Source organism: Amblyomma mixtum, chromosome 3 (genome assembly GCF_055824585.1).
Source record: "Amblyomma mixtum isolate Tamu chromosome 3, ASM5582458v1, whole genome shotgun sequence".
Taxonomy (NCBI): Eukaryota; Metazoa; Arthropoda; class Arachnida; order Ixodida; family Ixodidae; genus Amblyomma; species Amblyomma mixtum.
In genome coordinates, this window is record NC_143014.1 from 310,396,079 (window position 1) to 310,422,863 (window position 26,785).

The 26,785-nt window shown below is 46.2% G+C and overlaps 1 protein-coding gene and 1 non-coding gene across 2 annotated transcripts in view; one reads left to right on the forward strand and one right to left on the reverse strand.

Moving 5' to 3' along the window:
* Positions 1-14,283, forward strand: part of LOC149355578 (peptidyl-prolyl cis-trans isomerase-like 3) — a 53,449-nt gene extending 39,166 nt beyond the window's left edge. The window contains exon 7 of the mRNA XM_089583913.1: positions 11,177-14,283. Coding sequence (XP_089440039.1) covers positions 11,177-11,303 — 127 coding nt within the window. The 3' untranslated portion in view covers positions 11,304-14,283. The remainder of the gene's footprint in view (positions 1-11,176) is intronic.
* Positions 7,533-7,604, reverse strand: TRNAT-CGU (transfer RNA threonine (anticodon CGU)). Its single transcript has one exon. It is a non-coding gene; the product is annotated as a tRNA-Thr (tRNA).
* Positions 14,284-26,785: the final 12,502 nt, after the last annotated feature.

Genomic DNA, 26,785 nt, shown 5'->3' on the forward strand with positions numbered 1-26,785 from the left:
CAAATCGCAAATTATTTAGGTATTCTACATTAACTCTTACCCTCAACTGTGCCCATTTCACGCCCCGGAATACTTCCTGTAAACAGGCGGTGAATAGCATTGGCGAGATCGTGTCTCCCTGCCTGACACCTTTCCTTATTGGAATTTTATTGCTGACTTTATGGAGAACTATGGTAGCTGTGCAATGGTTATAAATATCTTCCAATATTTTCACTTAACAGTCTTCTACACCCTAATTCAGCAATGTCTGCATGACAGCCAAGGTTTCCACCGAGGTAAATGCTTTCTTGTAATCAATGAAGGCTATATATAGGGGTTGGTTAGTATATACTCCGCATATCTCTATCACCTGATTGATGGCGTGAATATGTTCTATTGTCGAGTACCCTTTACGAGAAGGCCTACCTGATCATTTGGTTGATTGAAGTCTAGGGTTGTCCTGGCTCTATTAGCGATTACCTTAGCAAATACCTTGTAGGCAACGGACAGTAAGCTAATCGGTCTGTAATTCTTCAAGTCCTTGATGTCTCCTTTCTTATGAATTAAGATAATGTTAGCGTTCTTCCAAGCTTCTGGTACGCTCGAGGTGGCAAAGCATTGCGTATACAGGATGGCAAGTTTTTCTAGCACAATCTCTCCTGCGTCCTTCAACAAATCCACTGTTATCTGATCCTCACCAGCTGCTTTCCCCCTTTGCATTGCTCCCAAGGCTTTCTTTACTTCCTCCTTCGTTACTGGCGGGATGTCCCATTGCTGTGCCCTACTGCTTCTCTCAGTAACGTTCTGATTACATTTGCTACTGTATAGGTTTGTGTAAAAATCTTCGGCTCCTTTAACTATCCTATTCATATTGCTAATAACATTGCCCTCTTTGTCTCTTAGCGCATAGATCTAGTTTTTACCTATACCAAGTTTTTTCTTCATTGCTTTTAGGCTATCTCCATTCTTTAGAGCATGCTTGATTTTCTCCATGTCAAAGTTCCTTATTTATTTATTTCTTTACTTATTTATTTATTACAATACCCACAGGGCCCACAGTTATAGAGGGGGTGGGTGAAAAAAGAAAACAAAATACATAGTAAAAAGTACAGGCAAAATGCAAAAAATCATGATGCAGACGCTTGTTCGATGATATGCTTGGTGATAAGTGCCCTGAAAGATGACGCGTCTTCAATGCAGGCGGAAGGTGGAAGGGTGGAAGGTGGTTCCATGCAGTGCTAGTCTTTGGTAAGAAATAATTAAAAAGCACATTCGTTTTACAAGTGGGATGAAAACTTTATGTGGATGATCAACACGTGATGACACGTATGATGGTGTATAAAAAAAAAATTCCTCTTTTAGTGTCTCGTTATGAAAGAAAATGCTGTGGAAAAGACTGAGGCGTGAAATATTTCTGCGAACTGCGAGGTTAGTCGGACCAAGATTAGTTTTCATTAAAGAAACACTAGCCGTGCGAGAATAGTTGGAAAGGATGAAGCGAGCTGACCGATTCTGAACAGATTCTATAGCATTGATTAAAGTGAGTTGTGCGGGGTCCCGTATTGATGATGTATATTCTAGCTTTGGCTGTATTAGTGTCTGATATAAAAGTAACTTCAAATGGGATGGAGCCTGAGTGAAGTTTCTGCGTATGTAGCCAAGGGCACGGTTTGCATTGTTAATAACATATTCTATGTGCATGCGCCAGGACAGGTTGTTAGTGATGTGAGCACCCAGATATCTATAAGATGAAACGTTCTCTAATTAAACTCCATTAATCTTGCCATCGAATGTTTTAGACGGGTTAGATTGGCATGAGATGGACATAATTTTGCACTTTGATGGATTGAGAACCATAGACCATCTCTGACACCAAATTAAGACTTTATCAAGATCGGACTGAAGGAGGGAACTGTCGTTAATGTTATGTATTGCACGAAAAAGAACACAGTCATCAGCAAAAAGCTTAACGGAAGAGTTAATGCCAATTGGAAGGTCATTAATATATATCAAAAAAAGTAAAGGACCCAGAACAGAGCCTTGGAGAACACCAGATGTCACAGCACATGGGGATGATAGAGAGTCGTTAGCTGATACAAACTGGGTGCGGTTAGTCAAGAAACATTCAATCCATTTAAGAAGATTAGGGTCAATATTTAGGAAACTCATTTTAAGGAGGAGTAATTGATGAGATACCTTATCAAAAGCCTTAGCGAAGTCAAGAAAGATGCAGTCGGTTAGTAAACCAGTATCTAAAGACGACGCTAGGATATTAGTAAAAGATAAGAGTTGAGTCACGCAAGAAAAATGTTTTCGGAACCCGTGCTGACAGGAGCTTAAGAAAGAGTTACTTTCCAAAAAAGAAGTGAGGTTGGAATATATAATGTGCTCTAGAAGTTTGCAAAGAATGCTTGTTGATGAAATTGGTCTGTAGTTAAGGGGAGAATTCGGATTACCTTGCTTGAAGAGTGGAACCACCCTCACTACCTTCCAGTCATTCGGCATTGTGGCGTGTTCGAGAGACTGGGTGAAAAGGTGCGCTAAATATATGCTGAAATAAACAGAAGTGTTCTTCAAAAACTTCGAATTGATGTTGTCGACACTGCAACTGGACGATAAGTTGAGGCTCTGGATTAACTTCACAATGCCAGCGAAATCAATGACAATGGGGTCCATAGGAAAGAAGTCGTACTTAAGCACTTCAGGAGCAACATCGAAGAAACAATGAGAAAACGATTTTGCAAAGGCAAGGTTTAAGGCAGTACAGCATTCTTCAGTTGTCATTGTATTCCCAGCACTATCAGAAAGTTGGATGATTGTTCGTTCTTTGGGCCTGATAATGTTCCAGAACTTAGATGGATTAGTAGAAAGGAGTGATGGCAGTGTGTTATTTAGGAACACGTGCTTGGCTTCTTTGATAGCTAGTCGGGGAGTTCGGAGAACATCACCGTATGCGGAAACCAGTGAAGCAGAAGGCTATTAACGAGTTAGCGGTAAGAGGGAAGGTAGAGGAATTCAGGATTTCGCTGCAGAACAAATTTTCCGTTTTAACCCTTTCGCTGTCGGGTGTTTCTGCCCATGACGCACCCCCAGTGTCGCACACTTCCGGGATGCTGGTCCCGCCGTTTCAACGTCAGAATCAGACGATGCGGAACCCGCCTCTTCCTCGGATGAGACACTGTCAGAGTCCGAATCCGAGCTCGGCTCGTATTTAGAATCGGAAGAGCCACCGCTCCAATGCACAGAGGAAAGTCCCACGCGGTCAGCCATATCCGAAAGTAACCGCGCGCAGCGGGGGTGTGCTTTCAGTGGCCCACAAAACGGAGAGAAATGGGACGCTGTGTAATAAAGATAAGAGAGAGAGAGATGGAAAAAGGTTAAAACAAAGTTGAGGAGCTTTGCTTTTGCTGCTTCCAGCCGCAAGCGAGGGTGCAACGAGAGAGCGAAAGCAGCGATTGAGTCATGTGTCAGTCTCTTTGACTGTCGGAGTGGCAACGGCGCGCGCCCTTGAACTTGAAGCGCCGTAGCTCACACGCCGACAGAAGAAAAATAAAAACCTCCAAAACAGCGGCAGATGGCAGAACAACCCTTGGACCCATAACCACACGCGCGTGTCATGATCCGGCGAACGCGGAGCGACCGCGCCACTCAGCAAAGAGAGAGGGGTGGGATCGCAGTCGCTCCGTACTCTTCAGTACAAGTACCAAAACAGTAAGGGGCGAAAATACGAACTTGTAGAAAGATTCAACAGATGGCGCAGCTAGTCCAAGAGCGTCAGCTTTGCGCTCAAGCGTGAAATTTTGAACGCACGATAGAGAACGTACCGGTACGTCAGTGACACTGTGGGGGGGAAGCGCGAAAACGTACCGGTACGTCCGTGACAGTGAAAGGGTTAACTGAAGAAGACGACCGTAATGTTGAAACAATGAACGATAATCTCACAGCTATCGTTACAGAGTGTGCCGCAGAAGTAGGTGGTAGCAGAAGTAGCAGAAGTAGGTGGTTATGTCGGCTACCTTGCGCTTATTTATTAACTTTGATAGCTCCGCTTGTTCTATTCTGTCTGTGCAGTTAGACGTCCTCATGCTTTGGCGTTTCTTAATCAGATCTTTAGTCTCCTGAGATAGATTGCCGGTATCCTGTCGAACCATCCTACCACCTACTTCTGCGGCACACTCTGTAACGATAGCTGTGAGATTATCGTTCATTGTTTCAACACTACGGTCGTCTTCTTCAGTTAAAACGGAAAATCTGTTCTGCAGCGAAATCCTGAATTCCTCTACCTTCCCTCTTAATGCTAACTCGTTAATAGATTTCTGCTTCACTAGTTTCCTCCGTTCCCTTTTCAAATCTAAGCTAATGCGAGACCTTTTTCCATTCTGTGGTCGCTACAACGGACCTTTCCGAGGACCTCCACATCCTCTATGATGCCAGGGTGAGTGCCCAGTATGAAGTCTATTTCATTTTTTGTCTCACCATTGGGGCTCTTCCACGTCCACTTCCTGTTGGCTCGTTTGCGGAAGAAGGTATTCATGATCCGTAAATTGTTTCTATCTGTGAACTCCACTATTAACTCTCCCCTGCTATTCCTAGAACCTATCCCATAGTCGCCTACTGCCTGGTCTCCAGCCTGCTTCTTGCCTACCTTCGCATTGTAGTCGCCCATCAGTACAGTGTACTGTGATTTTACTTTGGTCATTGCCGATTCCCCATCTTCATAGAAGCATTTAGTGACCTGGTCATCATGGCTTGATGTAGCCACGTAGGCCTGCACCACCTTCAGCTTGTACCTCTTATTAAGCCTAATTACGATAGCTGCCACCCTCTCGTTAATACTATAAAACTCCTCTATGTTGCCAGCTATATCCTGATTGATGAGGAATCCCACATCTAGTTTTCGCCTATCTGCTAATCCACGATAACACAGTACGTGCCCGCCCTTTAGTACTGTATACGCCTCATCTGTCCTCCTAACCTCGCTAAGCCCTATGACATCCCAATTAATACCTGCTAATTCCTCCAACAGCACTGCTAAGCTAGCCTTCAAGTGGGCAGCGGTGGCGTAGAGGTAGAGCATCCGCCTCGCGTGCAAGAGGACTGGGTTTCGAATCCCGGTGCCATGCAATTCTCCACCGGATTTAAAAAAAAAAACGCGTGTCGATGGAATTGCATAACCAGGCCTGGAGTGCAGCCTGATCTCCGTGACCAGAACCGACAGCGCACTTCCTCACCAGAGCAGGATTTGGCCACCCTGGTGTAGTACTTGGCCGCAACCTTCTATGAACAACCCAATTAATCAAGAGATGTAGCACTGACTTAAATTTTGGCACAGGAGGGAACACGCCTTTTTACCTAGCCAGTGCAAAGCATCCCTGGCTTGGGTCTCCTTGCTTTTAGCAGCGTTTTCTTTGTACGCCTGGCAACTTTGCAGGCCTCACTACTTTTAGACAGCTGTTTATCTGTAACAGTGACGTTCCTCTCGGTGCTGGGGAGGGAGTTCTGGTGAGCTCCGTTGTGTGAGCGCTGCTTTTAATTTCTCCTCAGTTTCATTGCCTCCAACTCTGCACTGTCCTTGTGGCAAAACACGCAGAAGGCAAAAGTGCATTGGCTGATTGGCGATGTATCTCTGCAAGTGCCTGTCTTCTTTGCTGACCATGCATTTTTGCATTGCCATTGCGTAAAAAATTCAGGGGACACTTAAGCTCCACTTTAAGTATATGACGCGGTAGCGTTAATGGGTCCCTTCAGCAGCCTGCAGTCCTCTTTGCATATCACTTCGCAGACACGGACTGTGCTCTTTTGGACACAGGTTCCGCACACTGAGAAATCAAACAAAGACGACGCACACTTTACACTGCTCACACGCCATCTGTTGGGGCAGCGGCATACATCAAATTGCGGGGGTTTTCCAGTGGCCACCACTATGCCGCATCAAGCAAAGAGGATATGAAATGCCAACATGTTCTTTGCTACTTCTTTAATTACTGCTTCCTTAATTATAACTCTTGTAATTACACACATACCCGTTACCGTACAGTCATAAAACAGCACTTCACGTGGAAGACTGCATGGCATGCATATAAACCCCCGACTTGCACCCAAGCCGTGCAAACGTGCCTGCGTGGCCTAAGGGTAGTGTGTCTAACTCGCAACCCAAGGGTTGCAGTTTCGAATCCCGACTAAAATTCTTGAAACTTTTCTTTAAGCGGAAATCATTTACTTTTTAAAGTTACATCATTTGAGACATGCGGCAACCTTCAATTTGCATTACATGGAATGTTTTTTAATCACTTTCACTCCACAGATCCTTGCATGGCGTCTCATTTCTCGTGGCATCATGTGTGGCAAAAGTTTTACTGCCCAATGCTGGCAGGACGAGGCCGCTTCTTCCGCTGAACAGGACCCTTAACACTATTGCGTTAAAAGCTACATGAACAACACTCATGTTAGGTTGTATTGATATGAAATGGAAAAGTCACTTGGGCTATGTTTTTGTGTTGTATAGCTGCTTGCGTTGGTACTGCCTCAAGAGTGATTTTAGTGCAGTGTAGCTGTGTTCGTGGTGGGCAACAGTTGGGTACATTTTGCATTGCTGAGTATGTTTTGCATGCCAGATGTAGACTGATTGGGAGTACAGCGTTTCTTGTATCATTTTGGCACTTGTTGGTGAGTGGTGTCTACCTTTGCATGGCTCTGCTGCTGAAGGAAACATGTACAAGATGCAAGTGTAAGAGGTGGCATAGGGTGATGATGCACAAAATAACAAATTAAATTTTACTGTGAGGTATGCTTTTGTGTGCCTCCTCCTCAGTGGAATGCAACAAAGAAACAAAAACAAGTGCAACTGAATCAAGATGCCGCTTCATCATCATCATCATCATTGTCCCATCTGTGTGGTGTACTGCAGGAAGAGAGAGGCCTCTCCCATATCCCTTCAGTTAACCCTGTCCCATGTGAGACACGGCCGCCCATCCCTGCAAACTTTCTATTCTCATCTCTCCATCTGACTTTCTGTTGGCGTGGCTACGTTATGCTTCCCTTGGCATCTACTCTATTAACCCCGACAGACCATTGGTTGCCTGCCCGCTGCATTACATGTCCAACCCAGGTCTATTTCGTTTCTCTCGATTTCTGCTCTGATATCATTAAGTGGAGTTTGTTCTGTAATCTACTGTATGGTGAGTACTGGCAGCATAAAGCTGCTATGTACTTATATTTCGTGGGATATCAGTAAGCTCCTATTCATAACTTGCCTGGTACTGCAACCCATTGTTAGTCATCTGTTGGCTTCTTTCTCGTGGCTGGGATCTCTTGTCACCATCTGCACTAAATAAATCCCCCTTACTAATTCCGACTGCTTAATCGTAATCGATCACTGCCTACCCAGACTATTATACGACAGAAGCCAACAGCCACAGAAACCAAGGGGCACAGGGGAATTTTTTTTTTTAATTAATTAATTTATTTTGTGGTGTTGATCAATTTAGAATATTACTGAATATGTCATCGCTTAAAGCTAATTTATTAGAAAAGCAGAAGAAAAAACAACCACATGCCGCCGGTGGGATCCGAACCCACGACCTCCGAATTACGAGTCCGGTGCTCTACCTCTGAGCTACGGCGACGGCTGTCAAACCTTCTGCTTTCGGGGGTATTTATGTTTACAAATAACCTAACCTTGAGAGTGTTCATCAGCGCCACCCACGTTCATAAGCGGCGGACGTAGAACGTCCTGAGTTACCGCAGGTGTGACGTAGAACGTCATCGAACGGAGAGGGTGGAAGCTGTGTGAGAACCCTCTTATGCTTCCTAAGGCATCAAGGCTGCCAGAATCGAGGCCCTCGCTAAGCAATTAAGCAAACAAGGAAGGGGAATGAGGGGCTCGTTGAAAATATGACAGAAGCCAACAGCCACAGAAACCAAGGGGCACAGGGGATTTTTTTTAAAATTAATTAATTTATTTTGTGGTGTTGATCAATTTAGAATATTACTGAATATGTCATCGCTTAAAGCTAATTGATTAGAAAAGCAGAAGAAAAAACAACCACATGCCGCTGGTGGGATCCGAACCCACGTTAGTTTTGTTAATATTAACTTTTAAGCCTACTGTTGCACTCTGTTCAGGTCCTCAAGCGTGAACTGCGGTTCACCCCCTGAATGACTTAGGAGAGCTGTGTCATCAGCAAATTGGAGATTGCCAAGATTTTTTGCATTCAATCTCACACCTAGTTTTTGCCCAATCCGATCCTCGAATACACCTTGTAAGCATGCAGTGAATGACAGTGGAGATATTGTGCCCCCTTGCATGACACCCTTTCTGGAAAGCATTCTTTCATGCCTCTTGTGAAGGGCTAGGGTGGCTATGCAGTGAGTCCCTGTAGATAATCTGGGTTGTTATATTGTGCCATTCCTTCCTGAATTGATTACATTTTTTAATTTCCCACCCTTTGCCATTGGCTGAACGTCACGCTGAAGGCTTCAGCCAATGACCAAGAGCAAACATGAAGTGCAGCGTCACTTCAGCTAATTTTGAAGGGCAGGAAATTCAGAAGTGGCATGGAATTGGTTGGGGAATCTTATTAGACCACCCCTGTAGTGTATTGACATGGACTTCCTTCACACCCTGGTTTTACAATGCCTACATGATTGCTGATGTTTTAGCTGAATCAAATGTCGTCTTGTAATTTGAGAATGCTTTATGGAGGGACGTCTTGCATTCTGCATTCTGTGCATTCCTTTACAACCTGATCAGTGGCGTTATTGGGGTCTGTCATAGAATGCCCTTTCCAAAAACCAACCTGTTCCCTTGGTTGGTTAAAACCTACTATTTCTTTAATCCTATTAGTAGTTGCCTCAGTAAATATCTTGTAAGCAACTGATAGTAAGGTAATCAGTATATAATTTTTTCCATATTTGACATTGCCCTTTTTGATTGCTTAATATTATGTTAGCATTCTTTCATGCATCGGGTTCACTTAACCCCTTGTAGGGTGCAATAAATTTCGCATAAAAATTTTGTATGAATTGTGGTCCCGTGATTTATGCAAAGCAAAAGAGGAAGCTGTATAGCTTTCCTTTGTAGCTTTATGACTGCGCTTGAGTGGACACCAATGAGTAACATTTGGCCAAAATAATACTTTTAGCACAATTCCCAACCTCGCATGTCAGGTAGCAGCACTAAAGAGAGTGGGTCAAATATGACCCCTTAGTGCAGTAGTGGCTCTGAAAAAGTGGGGGTAAAATGATTCCTGGCTGCATTCAGGGTACCATGAAAAATCATTTAAAGTTGAAAGTTGAAAGTTTATTCCAGGCAGACGAAATACAAGTGTACAGGTTTGTCCAAGAGGCTTGCAAAAAGGCACGGATGCCTGACGAGTATCAGCCTCTTCTTGCCTCTCCTTGTATTTACATATACATCTCTGTGTGTTGAAACCAGTAGTTTCCTTTGTGAAAAGGTGTAAAGCACTGGATGCAGAGTGGGACGTGGCATGTTTCACACTCATAGTTGGCATGTGCTTCCTTCCATTTAGTGGAGCACCAGCGGGGCCTTTTTCCCGACGAGCTGCGCGGGGCGTAGTGGTTCGTGCCTAAGCATAGGCAGTGCACCATTTTTGTTGTTCCTGAATACTTCAGCATTTTTTCATTGCCTGAATGTGTTCTCATTTATTAGCTGATGGCCCAGCAGCAATCTAAATCGCATGTAGGTTGTCTGCTGGCATGCATCAATTCACGTGTTAGCCCAGTGAGTCTGTACCTGTCATCACGTGGTGCTAATTTTTTTTTAGAACTTAGATGTATTGACGTCAAAAACGGGATATGGAGAAGCTTACCAGACATGTCTGAAAAGAAGCAGAACTGACGGCGTCCAGACATAAACTTGCGCTTGCCAAACTCCAAGCCGTGCCAAGTCAAACTGCTCTTGATCCTGCTGTCATCAAATGAAAGTTCTAAGAACTATAAAAAAAGCTCTTCATTTCATTCATGAGCTGCTAGCACCAAACAAACAAACTCAGTTAGAATGTATCCTGTATTTATTTAGGTGTACTGAAAGCCAACGCAGAAGGTGGATTAAATTTGACCCCACACGCCACAAAGGGTTAAGGTGACAAGCCATTGTGTGCGCAAAGTTGCAAGGTTTCATAAGCAAAATCTGCATCACCCTTCACTGTATCTCCAGTTACTTGATCCTCACCTCTCATTTTCCTCTACTACTTCCTCTTCCATTGCCATTGTTATATTAGATTTCTTTACACAACTGCTATTGACTCCAATAGTGGCATGAATATTGTAGCCACTGTACAAGATCAGTAAAAAAAAAAGTACAGTCGAGCCCACTTGTAACGAACCTGACAGTCATGCAGATACTGTTCGTTATATCCGAAGTTCGCAGTAAGTGAACTCTCCCTATAACGGCCAGACATATTAAGTCCACCAAAAGTGTCATTTATTTCTTAAAAGCTGTGTGATGCACATTTATTTTTTTGAAGGAGAGCCTGCCGTGGCAATTTTCAGGCTCTCCAGGGCGGTCATATTCTTGCTGAGACCCTTGCTACGAGCAGCCAACAGGGATGTACCGTATGTACTCGTGTATAAGCTGCACCTTTTTTCATCAAATTTTCTCAGGTACAGGTTATACACGAATCAGGTTTATAGCTACACATTAACACACTGTGGTGCCACTGCAACTACTGTGTCAGATAATTTAAAAGCTGGCGACAGATGCGAACATTTTATTTAACCAATTATCGCCGCTTTCGCACTAATCGCCATCAGATGAGCTCAGCTTATCGGCACTGTCACCCCTGTTGGACGAGCTTGCCTCATTGGCGCGCTCCCAAAGCTGGTCGGTCGTCCTCTGTGCAATTCATGGTGTCTGACAGCCCCGTGACTCTAAAACTCTTTGAGATGGTGTCTGCTGACAACTTTAGAGCATGGAGCATGCAGACTATTGATTTGTAGTTTTAAAACTCAATTTCAAAGAGTTGCTGGGTCATCGGCATATATACTTAGCTGGTGTAATGAGAATTTCCGTGAAGAAGTTGGCATGTTTTGCTTTGTAAGGAGCAGCAGTTGCCTCTTGTTTTGTGAGGATTTTAAATGGAGATGACAGGAACACTTTCCACTGTTCAGATGTGCCCTGAAGAAGTGATTTTCCAGTTTTCTAATTCTAAATGTCTGTACTTCCTGCACATTTCAGAGTCATCGATGGCATGGACACACTCGAAGAGCTTGAAAAGGTTCCCGTTAATCCGAAGAACTACTGTCCACTTCGTGATGTGAAGCTCAACTCTGTCACTATTCATGCCAACCCTTTCGCACTATAGGAAATGGGAACAGGGCATACAGAAGGCTGTGGGTTCATTCCCAATCTGTTTGCATTGATGCGTCACGTTCTGTGCTTCTTGTGTGTGCCTCTTTTGGGTGCTAGTCTCTACTTCCATTTTGTAATACAGCAGAAGCACTGAAATTTATTTACTTCACTTATTTATTTACTCTACTGCTAGCCTCAATACAGGGGCTGTAACAGGATGGAAATGACATCAGCACTCATTAAGGCAAATTCCAGAAGTCTGAGATCAAAGGCAGCGTTGAAAAGGAAACTATACATGAAATAAACTCAGTGGTGAAGGTGCAGTGAACTCTGAACAACCAAACTACAGGGGTGGTATTCTCCCGGTGTCGCCTTTTGCGACATGTCGCATTCGCTCTTCTCTGATTGGCTCGAGCCGCGGTGACGGCGGCGTGACGACACGGATCCGCCTTCTTGCTACGTCATCATGACGTCGCCCCAATTAACTACGCTTAGTCAAACAACGGAATGCGCTGAAGCGATTCGCGCGGGCGACGGGCTACGAAATTGATACTAGACGCCATGGATCCCACTCTCCTTGCCTGGTTTTTGAGGTGCGAAGAAGAGTGGCGTGTCCGCGGACATCGCGACCAGTTTGCCTTGGCCGGCGAATCTTGTCGGCGGCATTACCGGCTGTCGAAGAGCACAGCACTGTGGCTACCGTCTGCTGAGCCGGACTGCCACTCGCCATGCGAACTTACTTTGCACCGTCGTAAACAGACGACGAAGCAGACGTTGCCCGCTGCGACGAGATGGCCTTGGCAGCGCTTGCGCTCGCATCTACATGACCCTTCAAGGCGTTTTAATGCACGTCAGTGCAACGAAACAGTGTCTGCACGAGCCAAAGAGGATTTAAAGCAATGTGACGACTTTTACAAACCTACAACTGAACATAAGGGAGTTTTAGTATTGCGAGCTTTGCGTAATTGCGTGCATAGCGGAATAGCGGGTCCCGAGTGCGCATGCGCAGAATGCTAATGGGGAAATAGTGTTAGCGTATGACCGCAATCGGCAGTTGCGGCTTTTGCGCCCTTAGCGTGAAAACATGGCGCCGTCCTTCCAAGCGAGAACCGCCCGCTTCAGCCAACTCAGCAGTCCTTGCGATTCCGGTCGGCATGTTTACCGGCAACTGCTGGTGTTGTTGCTTTTCGCTATGACTTACCTTGCTTCGACGATAAAGTTTAAGCTGCAATTCAGCCTAGTTTTTGAGATACGCTCTCGATTATGGAGCGCGCAAGCCTAATGGGACTTTCAGCTACACTGCTACCGTCTGCAACTGCCCGAAACGCAGCCGAAACCTAGGACAACCATCCGGAAGGAAACAAAAATAGATTTGGAGCTTTTTCGCGGTGTTTTTAGACTTCAATGAAGTAAAGCGAGTTTATATTAAATTTGCAAGCATTTTTTGAACATTAGACGTCATGTGATGGCAAATATTCTTGCTATCAAAGATACGAAACTACTGCTGCTAGTGAATCAGCAGTGGTATATTGTTGCTTCTCGGAGTGAATGAAAGCACCGCCGACGAAAGTGCCGGTGGCGTTTTGCGTTTCTTCGAGCAACTGTACGCACTTTTTTAGGCCCCGCCCTAATGCGACATGTCGCAAAAGGCGACACCGGGAGAATACCACCCCAGTAAGAGATCTCAACAAAGTTCAATCAGTGCTTGAAATTTATCACCATGATATGTTTCTGCCGACTTCTCTTGTAATCCAAGGATTAGAGTCTTTTGTTTTCTTCAGCTTGAAAGGTACGAAGAGAAAAACAGGCACGAACTATGTTTTTGAACTTCAATTACATTAAGTGCTAGTGTCATGAGAATGATACTAGCACTGCATAAAAATTGATAAAATGATATTTTCAACCTATCTATAATACAAAAACTGGCACGCTCGTTACATTGAGCAAATTTGTCATTGAGCTAAATTGAACTGAGACAGCTTTATGAACTAAAATACTATCAATGCCACTGCACTGGACTTCTTATGAAGACGAGATCTAAAACATACATGCTGTTACTCTGAATATGTGCGTAATCATTGACCAACTGATTCAAATCAAAGCAAAAGGCACTGTTAGTGAGCTCTTCATTGTAGGAGATATCACTGCCAGCAGAAAACAGACCAATCAATACCCAGAAGAAGAAGAAGAGGGCCGCCGCGGTGGCTCAGTGGTTATGGTGCTCGGCTGCTGACCCAGAAGATGCGGGTTCGATCCCGGCCGCGGCGGCTAGAATTTCTTTGGAGGAGAAATTCTAGAGGCCCGTGTACTGTGCGATGTCAGTGCACGTTAAAGAACCCCAGGTGGTCGAAATTTCCGGAGCCCTCCACTACGGTGTCTCTCATAGCCTGAGTCGCTTTGGGACGTTAAACCCCATAAACCAACCAACCAACCAATACCCAGAAGACCCACCGCGGTGGCTCAGTGGTTAAAGTGCTCAGCTGCTGGCCCAAAAGACGCGGGTTCAATCCCGGCCGCGAAATTCTAGAGGCCCATGTACTGTGCATTGTCAGTGCACGTTAAAGAACTCCAGGTGGCCGAAATTTTTGGAGTCCTTCACTACGGCGTCCCTCATAGCCTGAGTCGCTTTGGGACGTTAAACCTTAATAAACCAAACCAATACCTAGAAGACTGTAATTGCCATACAAATTAGGCTTGGTGTTGTTCACACTGCTGGTAATGTAAGTTTTCAAATGCTGTTGCACTTCTAAATTGTAACCTGGCGGTTTGTAAACAATGCCAGCCGCTCTGCAGTGTTAACTATAGAGTATCTTGAAAAGCAGACGCTCAATGCCAGTTGGACCATTCATGCACACAACTTTCAGCACAATGCTGCTGCTACTGCTGTGATCGCGATGATGTACACCACAGTCAGGTGGAAAAATTTACTGTCATAAACCGCACTGTGCAGCCAAGTTGCAATAAATGCCATCACATCATAGTCATGAACAGAAGTCATGTATTTTAGGTCTGCAGCTTTATTTACAATGCTTATACATTTAGCATTCAAGAACTTCAACGGGTAAGTTTTTACATGGTTTTAAGTGGCTACCCTGTCTTCCTTCATACCGCACGTAAAGCTTTCCATTCGCTGCCACTATAGTTCCTATATACCAGGTATCCCAGCTAAATGTAACCATGCTTTTAAAAGAACACTGGATGTCTTAGCCATCTGAAACCAACTGAGGGTTATTTAGTCGCGTGACCTAGTCTGCAGTATTTTTCATTCTTCAAGGTTAACTTAGTTAAGCTTAATTAGCTCATTTTTTAATTATTGACTTGAGGAACAGAGTTTCAATGGAAAAGTTGTAGATCGCTTTGAAAAACATCTGAATGAAACATTTGTAGCAAGGTACTATTTACGTAAAGTAGTTTTTTTACCGGCCTTTAACTGTAACTCGCATAATAAGGAAAAGCTTCCACGGGGCAATGGCACCACTTCAGCGTCCCAAGACGCGCCTTAGAGAATAAAATCCTGTTTTTTCTGAAGTCCTCTCGTCGATGAGTCTTTGGGTGCACATTGGGGCAGAGATGTGAGTGAGCAGCTGGTCACGTCACAACCATCTTTTAAGGCCAATAAGTAAAGCTACGTAAATCGTACCTTGACGGAAACGGCACTACTACTAGTTTTTTGAGGCGATCTAAAACTTTTTCACTGACACTTTCTTCCTGAAGTCAATAATTAAAAAGTTAGCTAATTAAGCTTAACTAATTAACTTTGAAGAACGAAAAATACTGAAGACTAGGCCACACGACTGAACAACACTCACTTGGTTTCCCGGGACTAGAACACTTCATCTTTTTTAAAAGGGTGGTTACATTTAGCTTGGACACCCGGTATTTTAGTGCTGTCCCACGACATTTTTTTAATGGCACACTTTCTGCGAGAAATCCGTAACATAAGCCCAGAATCCTCCTGCTTTGATCAGTTCTTTAAGAGAAAAAGTTTTTCATAGTAACCGCTAAGCTTGACAATAGTTGGTCGCATTATGTTAGAGTAATTCACACTAAGCTTGTGGCATCTCTCTATTCCATGAACTGTTACATTCAATTTACTTTTAAAAAGTTGCTGGTTATAGTGTCACGCAGCAACGCCAGGCTTCCATCTGCTAGTTCTTCAAGGCCATAAATGGTAATATTGTTTCCACAGCTTCAAAGTACATCATCTTTATGTGGGATGGAAGCTGTGGCGTTATCGATCCTTGTGTGATAGTATCTACGTGAATTTCATATTCGTGAACCAAAGGTGTAAAGCCATGACATTTTCATTAGTGGCTACAAGCAAGCAGAGGTCAATTTGAGACAAGCAGTCCTAGCTTTGTATTGCGCTCATATGTCTGTCAGGACAGCTTTTGTTGTGGATCCTTTTATATGATTAATGATTTCTTTCTAGCCATCGAGGATACTGAGAAGGAGGTCATGTTCAGTTGATGTTGTAACAGATGTTTTACTATTGGTGTCTGTCACTGCAGGTCAGGTCAATAGGCCTAGGATTTTGCCCTATGTTAACAAAAAGGATAGGTAAGCAGAAAATGCAATTTTCAATCATTTTGGACCAGACAACAGCACAGGACAAACTCTGTAACTCTGACAACCTGGCATCCACCAAATAGTAACTAACTTCAGAAGAGAGAGGGAGAAGATTAACTGAGGTCAACTTAAGGCCAGAGAGGAACTGCGTGCTTGTTGAGCATGATTGCAGGCTGGCTGCCATCTTGACTACTGAAAGTACGATCAGACACTGCTGGGTATGAATTGACCCCAGAGTGTGATGTCACTAGGAAGGTGGCGTGGCAACTGTTGTGACAGCATATGTCATTGTCTGGAAATCAATAACATTGCCGGTTTCCTAGCTAGTAGATTCCTTGCTGACTTGAAGAATTCCACAGGCATTAGTGAATTTATGCACAATGCTGGCATGTGTCCAGAGGAAAAGCTAATTAACAACTGCACAAGAAGAAACATGCTGTTGAGCATGGTGGTTGCAGGCCTGCTGGCAACTAATGATCACCACTGGAGTCACTCAGGCAAAGTGGCCATGCTGCTTCGCACCAGAGTGGGCATCCTCCCAATACCAAGAGTTTGTTCACTGGCTTATAGGTCTACCCTTGCTCATAACAACAGGGCAGTGCTTTCAAGTTTCTCAAAATAGTTTGGTTGAAACAAAATTTTTTTAGGAACAAACTGCCAGCTGCAACAGATGTCACTTGTTTGAAAACCATGTTAATTATATTTTATTTAAATAAATTCATCAGTAATATTTTAATCAAGAGTAGGCAGTTAGTCTCAATGGGTATTTTGCAGCCATGGATAATACTATGCCATGTCAGTTTTGTAAATGAAGAAAAAGTCATTCTCTAAAGGCCTGCAGTGGGAGAAAGTACATTGTCTTCTGCCCAGAAACCGAAACAAAGCGCATGTGGGGTGCAGGAAGTTCAGTGTAATGTGATATTGACACCCAACTCAAACTGCTGGCACCAGCGCACCGCAACATGCACTTCCTTGTGCTTCATTGCTTGTTGCAAGAAATAGGACATTCACCAGATATGTGGCTGTCATTTCTGTGTGCATTATATTACTGTTAAATTTGCCTGGCTGCGTAATGAACAAACTAACACAAATGATTTGACCCTGCTTCATTCTTTTGCAGTTGTAGGAAAGTGTAGCCTGACAATTTGCCCAACCGATCTGCCTTTAGAGCATTGCTAGTAGCTGGGCTGAGGTAAGGGTCTATTGGCACTGATTCTCTGAATTTCTGAATACAGGTATTGTCACAGAGTTTGTTGTGTGCATATGGAGTTAAATGGACACAAGAGCAGAAAATATGTGGGCGCTGCCCTTACGTTGGTGTCCTGTCCCATGTTGCACTGTAATTTTCCAAGCGCGTTATTGCTTCGTACATAAAACCTTTACCGAATAACTCTCAACCGGGTTACGTGTCTTGGAGGTTCTGCATGCACTGGCAGGCTGCACAAATGGGCTGCACAAGGGAAGCCGGACAGGCTGGCTGCTGCAAAGGGCACATATGAATTTCATTAGCAAGGTGCTTTGCTAGTGTGTGAAAGCCTCTAGTGAAGCTTTTAAAGAAGATTATGTAACTGAGTAAATATATGGCTTCTTTCCAAGGAAAAATATGCTAGTTGGAGAGCGAGTTTGTACATAAGCTCTTGGTGCTAGCATGGAAAATGCATGCAGCTATTGCAAAGCCGACAAGAAACACTCGACTGAGAACTGAATTTTAATCAGAGTTCTGCGCCAGTGAGTGATGTCTGAGAATAAAATTTAATTTGAAGTTGAGTGCCTACCTTTCCCCAGACTTTTTTTTTGTACTCGCTGTTTAACATGCAGGTTGTCATTTGTAATGCGCGGACTTGAGAATTTGTGTAGTGTTTATAAATGCAGTGACAGGAAACAGTGCCTGTTGTCAAAAACTTCGTTCTTGCTTGCACCTTGCCAGCGGGCTGCATATATAAGATCGCCCATAAAGATTATCAGTTTTGAAATAGCTAGCCAAGAACTAAAGGACATTTTCTTGACTACTATAAATCTGACATGTGCTATGCATCCATATACTGGTTGTTTCAGCGAAGAATTTTTAAACGCACATGTACTATCAGCATCAACTGGAACGCGAAAAAGCAAATTGAAACGCGAACAGGCCAACTCGCAGATATACTAGGGAGGCAAAATACATTACCAGTTGATTTTCCCATCGAAGCCAAAAAGACCGCTCTTCTGAAATGTTAATAGGCCACGCCTGTGTTTCACCTCCAGCCTCTAATATGCTTGATTTTTTGTGCTCGCGTTTCAGGTGTTTTGTTCGCGTTTCATTTGACGCTGATAGTACACACTGTTGAGTACATCAAATTGTCGCACTAGTGCGGGACTGCTCGGGTTCGAATCTGTGGGCGATCTAGAACTGTATTGCTAGTCGCAACTTCCGTAAGGCATCAGTCAGGTGTGGAAGTGTCAACCAATACTTACATGGATGCCTAAAGGAGCCGGCCGGCCCTGCAAGTCGGGACCAAGTCGGAGGACTTCATTTCATGTTTAGGAAAGTACAGTTTTATTATATTGCCAACGTGCTAAAAGTGCATATATATTTTTCACGCATTTGAAATGTGATGGTGGAAGCATGCATTAGGTGAAATATTTCGACAAATTTTAATATATTTCGAATACCGAGCAAGAAATTTATGGAAGATATTTCCTAGATATTATTACTTCAAAATATGTTTAAAATACAATATAATATCCTGCGTATATTCTAAACGTATTAATTGCGCTTAAAGTCCTCCCCAGCTTCAAGATTGTCCACAATTGGAACGAAGCCAAAAGACTCGTTGACAGGTAGGGATTTGTCTTTAAAGTTTGTGTCTTCAAAGTGAAAACCGATGTTTTCAGTACCGACGTGTGGAGCGCCAACGCGTGAAGTACTAACAGCCTGTGCAGTGTTGAACTGCGCAGACCCAACGTGTGCAGCCCCAGCAACAGCGGCAGCAGTAGCAGCAACAGCAGCAGTAGCGGCAGCAGCAGCCGACCTGGGTACTGCCTTCTCTTCCTCGGGTGCCGTCGCCACAGGGCCTCTACACAAATCTGCTCCATGTGGCGGGCACTCTGGCTGAATCTTGGTTTCAAGAACCGTGTCCTCATATCTGTCCGTAAGTGGTGTTCCATCCAGGTCCTCTTCGTCTGGCGTCTCCGCGCTCTCTGCAGGGTTTGGTGCCACAGCTGCAGGCGCTGGCTGAGATAGTGTGTAAATGGGTTCTGGCTGAGCAGGCCAGGCGACAGCTGAAATTGCTGCAGGGGAAGAGTGCAGGCACCTGGCAGCCTCTTGAATCAGGAACTCTGGCAGCGAGTTTCTCTCGGGGGAAGATGTCTGACCAGCTCCCGGTCCCGGAGCCTTGTTCTCATCTCTATTCCGGTCGGCACTTCTGGGTTGCGCTCTGGGAGGAGGCTTCAAACTGGGGCCAGGCTGCTTTGGTATCGGCTCTGGAGAGCGAGACTGTCCCGGAGTGCTGTATTGCAGATCAATGCCAGAATCGTCGCTGCCACTGTCCGTTAGCGTCATGAACTGGCTGGATCGGTCACTGGACATTCCTGTCTCCTTTGAATGGCTTGCCTCCTCTTCGCCACTTGCCCGCACCTCAGGCAGAGACAGCATGCAGTAGTATTCTAGTATCTGGCCAGTGGTGTGAAGGTCAGGGCTCGCTCCCGAACAGCCCGAATCTGACGTGGCACATCTAAGCCTCCGAACCAATAGATCTGCTAGTGTTGACTGGACGTTCTCGCCGAGTTCTGTGGGCGTCGGACAGGTGTCAGCATGTTCTCCGACGCTCCTACGAAGAACTGGCGTGGCAACAACAGGTGGGAGGTCAACGGGACGCTGCTTCAGGAAGGAGGCCGGTGTGCTTGTTGATGGCTGTGCCGCGGAGGTGATCAGTCGTTGATAACTTTCCCACAGAGTGGTGGGAGACGTGCACCGGGTCGATACTGCATCCTCCTGCAGCCGACTTTGCGGGGTACACTGGCTGGCAGTCTGAGTAGACATTGAGGCACACGATTCACTCTCAGCCACCCTGTCGGGAGCAGATGCCATAGCGGCTGGCTTTGATGCCACTGCAGCATTCATGGTTGCCTTCACAGCAGCCACCACCGTTGTCAGGTGGGGAGTGGTGCCCTTGTGAGACACACGAGTGGGCACAATCTCGAGGTATTGCACTGGTGCACCAGAGTGGTTTCGCCTGCGTGCTGCTGTATTCAGCTCCGATGCTCGTAGTGGCATCGACTGCATGAAGTTCTGCAAGAGCTCCAACGTGGTGAACACCTGCCGCACCTCGGAAGGGTACGACCGCTGCGTCCTTCCCTCCAGAAACAGCTCCAGAAGGCAGTCGTGCAGTGGCAGAGCGGAATGGGGACGTCGGCACTGCAGAAAGTGCAGCACCACGTGGAAAATCCCGGTAGGCTCGGCCAGTTCCCGGAAGCAGCTGACCAGGTGCTCTTCGTCCGTGGCAGATAATGGCACTTGCAGAAGAAGCGCCACCTGCTCACGGGCTTCCCACAATTTCGATTTCCCGGTCAGTGCCATAATGCATCGCAGCAGCTGCTCCAGGCTGGAGAGGTGGCCTTGCGTGCGGACTGGCTCAAGTTGTTCGACGACTGGACAGTTGGCCAGCAGCACGTCCAGCTCCAGTGCCATCTGCTCGGGTGTGGAGGCCACCTGAAGGTGGTCGAGGCAGCGCATGGCCAGCGGGGGCTTGCTCCGGAGCAGCAGGTGCACGGTGGGGCCCCACAGGGCGCCCAAAAGCAGCCGCAGTTCAGCACTGGCTTCCTTCTGCGCCTGGAGCAGGCTCTTCCTCCCTTCCTCATAGTTGCCATGATCGGGATGCCAGGTGCCCTGGACAAGTCTCCCCACGTCAATGCTGAGGTCAGATGCAGACGGGAAGCGCTTCAGCTTTTCCTTGACCAGAGGATAATCCTGGAAGATGATGGCTGATATGTGCAGCAGGAGGCAGTAGGTGACGACGTGAGGCACCCAGTGCTCGAAACCACGTACGAGATAGATGTCGGTGGCCCTGTGGTTGCTTGGTGTCGGGTAGCCCAGTCGCAGGGAACTGTTGGGGCAGGCCGCATCACCCATGGCCGGCTCTACATGCGCGATGTCCACGAGCAGTTTCCTGCCCCGGTCACTCCTGGCCTTCTGGCACCAGGTCTGGAGGGCGGTGTACGGGTAGGCCAGGCAGCGCTCGCTCACCGTTTGTTCTGGCAGCACCTCGGACTGCAGCAGAAAGAGCAGCACCGACAGCAGGCCCGCCACGTCGTGGCACGCTGCCACCAGTCCTGGGTTGGCCATCTGCATCCCTTCGGATTCCCCCAGCAGCCTGAGGAAGACGCGTAGCTCCTCCAGGCGAGTCAGCATGCGGTGTCGGGTCGACGCCTCGTTCTGACCAGATCACTCAAGGAGCGGCCCAGAACGGTCTGTAGCAGCGCCACGTCTGGACGATGGGATCGCGCGAGAAAGACGAAGCGACACGAGCCGCGTGACGCAAAGGCTGGGGCTCTGGGTTGGCTCGATGAGGTCAGAATAAAAAAAAAAGACTTCTTCCACTCGACGGCCGCTTTGATACGGTCCAGGTCGACCTATTCGGACCACTTCCACTTGCCAAGGCCGCCGATGGCAGATTAGCGAATGGCAGATTACTCGGGTGTTCTCCATTAACTGTTATCCCCAACTGTATCCAGGCCTCGGAACACCTCCCGTAAACAGGCGATGAAGAGCATTGGCGAGATCGTGTCACCCTGTCTGACACCTTTCCTTATTGGAATTTTATTTGTGATATATTATATATAAGAGCTCATACGAGACAGAGCCACTGCCGCTGCCGTCCGTGATCTCCTGTTCGCGCCGAGCGCACAAGAACGCCATTCAGAGTCAGTCGGACGCTGCCCCGCTCACCGCGGAACTTTCTGGAGGTTGAGATGCAATAGAATTTATTTTGTAGTTTTTGCGTTCACTTCTGTTTTCTTATGTTTACGTAATTACATGATGTAAACACGAAGCCTGTTACAGCTGCAATGATTTTATAGAGGACTATGATAGCTTGCAGTCGTTTTAGATATCTTCCAGTCTTTTCACATAAGATTCTTCCACACCCTGATTCTGCAGTGCCTGCATGACTGCTGTTTCCACTGAGTCAAATGCCTTCTTGTAATCACCAAAGGTTATATATAGGGGTTGCTTATATTGTGCACATTTCTCTACCACCTGACTGATAGTGTGAATATGGTCTATATTGTTGAGTATCCTATACGAAAGCCTGCCTCATCAGAACGGGGCAAGTTGGTGGCGATTCGTACTCAAGTCGCGCGAGAAACAAGGACAAAGCGAGCGAGAAGACAAGACGTGGGCTGTTTTCTCGCTCACTTTGTCCTTGTTTTTCGCTTGACTTAAAGGTGCACTGAAGAGGTATCTGAACTTGTCTTTTTGCCGCGGGAATTCGATCTACACGTTCTGGGCATTATTAGAAACTTCGATTGATTGCCCTGTGTGGCCGATTTCCCTAATTAAATCGAATTAACGTCCGGCTCCCGCCTTTATTTTTTGAATTCTCCCCGTACGGTGGGCGGAGTCGACCAACGCGTGGAGTGCCTTGCAGCCAGCTCCGTGGAGGCTTTGCTTTCGCTTTTATTTTGTTTTTTAGGTATCCGTGAATAAATAGTTTCATTCGCAGATAATATAGCCGCAAAATAAGCCCGCAGAAATAAAAATACGCGCGTACTATTTGCGTCTACGGATTACTACGCATTACTCCGCCAATGGCACAGCGGCAAGCCTCCACGGAGCTGGGTGAAAGGCACCCCACGCGTTGGTCCACTCCGCCCACCGTACGGGGAGAATTAAAAAAAATAAAGGCGGGAGCCGGACGTTAATTCGATTTAATTAGGGAAATCGGCCACACAGGGCAATAAATCGGAGTTTCTAAGAATGCTCGGAACATATAGATAGAGTTCCCGCGGCAAAAAGACGAGTTCAGATTCCTCTTCACTGCATTTTTAAGTATATGAACCTGCCTCGTCATTTGCTGTTTGAAGTCTAAGGTTGTCCTGACTCGATTAGCGATTACCTTAGCAAATACCTTGTAGGCAACGGACAGTAAGCCGATCGGTCAGTAATTTTTCAATTCCTTGACGTCTCCTTTCTTATGAATTAAGACAATGTTAGTGTTCTTCCAACCTTCTGGAACGCTCGAGATCATAAGGCATTGCGTATACAGGGTGGCTAGTTTTCCCAGCCAATCTCCCCTCCGTCCTTCAACAGATTTGCTGTTACCTTATCCTCACCAGCTGGTTGGTTGGTTGGCCTCAAATAAAATGGCACATACCCACTACGGGGGAGTGGCCAAGGCACAGGCGGTGAACTGCTGGAAAGAGGAGCATTTATAGAAGAAAAGGAGTAGTAGTGGGGTATATTCTGACAAATTGGACGACGCAACGACAGGGGACCTGTTAGCTGGGAAATCGAGCTTCTAAATCGAGGGAAATCGAGCTTCTACATTGCTTCTAAGGCTTTCTTTCCTTCCTCTTTCGTTACTGGAGAGATGTCCCATTGCCGTGCGCTGCTGCCTCTCTCATTTACGTTCAGATTACATTAGCTACTACATTTATTTGTGTAGAACTCTTCGGCTGCTCTACTTATCATGTCCATGTTGCTAATGAAATTTTTGTCTTTGTCTCTTAAAGCATACATCTGGCTTTACCTACGCCTAGTTTTCTCTTCGCCGCTTTTAGGCTACATTCGTTCTTTAGAGCATGCTCTATTCTCTCCATCTTAAACTTCCTGATGTCGACTACCTTGCGCTTATTTATTAACTTTGATAGCTCTGCCAGTTCTATTCTGTCCGTAGTGTTAGGCGGTTTCATGTTGTGGCGTTTCTTTATCAGATCTTTCGTCTCCTGAGACAGCTTGCCGATATCCGATCGAACCCGACTACTTCTACTGCACACTTCCTAATGATAGCTGCGAGATTATCGTTAATTGTTTGAACATTAATATCGCCTTCCTGTGTTAAAGCCGACTGTCTGTCCTGCAGCAATATCCTGGATCCCTTTCCCTGTTATCCCTAACTCGTCAATACGCTTCCGCTTCACTAGTTTCTTTCGTTCCCTCCTCGACTCTAAGCTAATTCGTGAGCTTACCATTCTGTGGTAACCTTTCCAATTCATTGTGGGTGGTAAAGCGCGAACTAGAGGACGGACAAAAGCAAGAAGAACGCAGACGAGCGGTGACCCGCAACAAAATTTTTTATTGAGAAGATCAAACATCTATACATGAAAACCACGTGATATGACAGAGCATCGAGCACTTTGACAAGCAAAATCAAGAAAGTAGAACTATCGCCACTCATCTGACATGTGGCAAAGCCCACCCTGTGGCGCTGTACCACCCACAATGAATTATTACCAAGTCGTCCAGCTGTCCATCCTTATTTAACACCTTTTCAATCCTCCATCATGCACGATTCCTGTCCTTTAAAGCCCTTTATTTATCCGTTCCAGTGTCCTGCATTATTACTCGTTAGTTTCCTAGCCCTTTTCAGCCATTGTAAGTCAACGCTGTTTCTATAGAACTATTCATATACCTTAGCTGCCCACCTGTTATCCTCCAATTTCCTCAGACATTCTTCGTATAATATTTTACTCTGAGCTTCCCGTCCTTCGAACGATGCCCGGCCCATATCCGCCTGTACTGCCTCGTTTGTGGTTTTGCCGTGGGCCCTTAGTGCTAATCTTCCAACAGCTCTCTGATTTATTTCTGATCTTTGCGGCCCGGGCCACTGCGGTCAGCGCATGTACTAGAGCGCGAACCACACACGCACGCACGCACACACGCACACACACACACACACACGCACGCACGCACACTTTGTCTGCTCGGTTTCCTTCTCGCACTTCAATCCGCCCCAACAGCAAGAAACATGGCCTCGTTTTTGAGCGACATGATTAAATAAAGAGACGGTAGTTACGGATATTGTGTTAAATGCCACATGAGCGATGCTATAAAATAAAATTACCGACGATTACGTTACTTCCTAATGCGAAATTTGAGCGCAGCAAATAAGCTGTTTCACCTTTTCGATAGTGAGTCAACCCCAGCTGCGGAGTTGGTTTCAGGGACAACGCCGCCGATGCCGACACAAACAATATGATACCCTCGCTTCCGCAGCGCTAAGAACCAGGTCTAGCCGTGGGAAGGTGGTCACGTATTCGTCGACGTGCCGGGGCCTACGTGAAATAACCGGCGCGTCGGCAACTGAAGAGCACCCTATCCGCCACACAAGAACAGGGGGGGGGGGGACCCTTTCCTCCTCTTTCTGCATGGCGGCGACGGTGTTCTATGCAGTCACGTTATCTTGACTCTCTAGCGGCGTCAGCGGCATCCAGCGGTATCAGTCGGTCGTTATCAGTCGGTCGCTGCTAGCGCTGGGGGGATGAAAGGGGGGCGGAGCTGGTTACGAGGCCGACGACGACGCGAAACCCAGGAACGGACGCCAAAGAGCTGCGCTCTAAAATTAGGAGTCACTTTGGCGACTAAAGTGGTGCAAGGCGAAAGCCTTAGTACAGCATTCTGTCACGAATGTGGTTGTGAATGATGAATCAAGTGCTGCCAGCGAATGACGCGTCCATTGGCTGTCTGCGTGTGTTACTGATGTGTGGTTAACATGTTAAGCTTCGCCTGTAAGAGTGGAACGCGACAGCGTCTTGCAACGCTGCCAGGGAGTCCACAGAGCGCCATCGCCAATTCGGCTGTACGCCTTGCTGGACGGTAAATTTATTTTTTGAGGAAAGGAAATGTATCTCTCTCGCATATCTGGGTGGACACCTGCACCTCGCCGTAAGGGAAAGGGGGAAGATGGGAGTGAACGAAGACGCCGTATTAGCTAGACGCGCCTTTGTTCATTCCAAACCATTCAGCTGGCATTACGGAGTGGCTAGCGTGCTCGTATCGCATTCCGGAGACCCTGGTTCGATTCCCCAACTCGACCAATTTCGTTCTCGGTTTTATTGATTTATGCGGTCTAACTAGAAAGGTTAATTAGGCTATTTCATATTTATATTATTGTATTTCTATCCATCGTGTTCTGTCATTAACCTGTCAATTGTTGGAACTGTCTAGGATGTTCGACACAACGTATATGAAACGAGCAACGTCTTACTGAGTGGGGAAGTGCGTGGTGGTGGAGGGAACGCGGCTTCGTACTTGTCTGTTTTTTTTTCAGCAGCGTCTCCTTCCGCGGACGCTGTTGTCGCTGCGGCGCGCGTCTTTCTTTTCTTCTGACCTCTTCATTCTCCTCTATATTAATTAGGCTAATTGATTAATTAAGCAATTAACTAAACTCAGTCCAACTTAGTTGCAGCATCACTATACGATCCCTTTGATTGGTTGCATGGTTACTAGCCAAAGTACAATTGGCCCCATTTGAAATTCGCGCACTGTGACGTCACGAGCATTTCGACCAATTGAAAAGCGTGACATTGGGGGCGGAGCTGGTTACGAGGCCGACGACGACGCGAAACCCAGGAACGGACGCCAAAGAGCTGCGCTCTAAAAGGGCCACAAGTGGGCTGTACCGCACAGGACGGATTTCAGTTTGATGGTGGAACGAGTAACTGACCCTTCAACGCTACGGTTTCTTCCAGGACCCTTTTCCCAAGCACTTCAGCCCAGGAAAGCCGAGCACCAGGCGTGGGGGAGTCTTGCTCCCATCAGAAGACCACTGGGCACAGGGTAGCAATGGGGATCGAGTCTAGCAGCTCCCGAATGGGAGCGTAATTCTTTTGGGCGATTCCCTGGCGCGAGGACGCACAGACAGGGACTCGAGCCAAGTTTTAGGAATAAAGTGGTTTATTCTCACGTGGTGTCGCGGCAGGGGGGAGGTCAGGTGTCGTCGTGGCAGA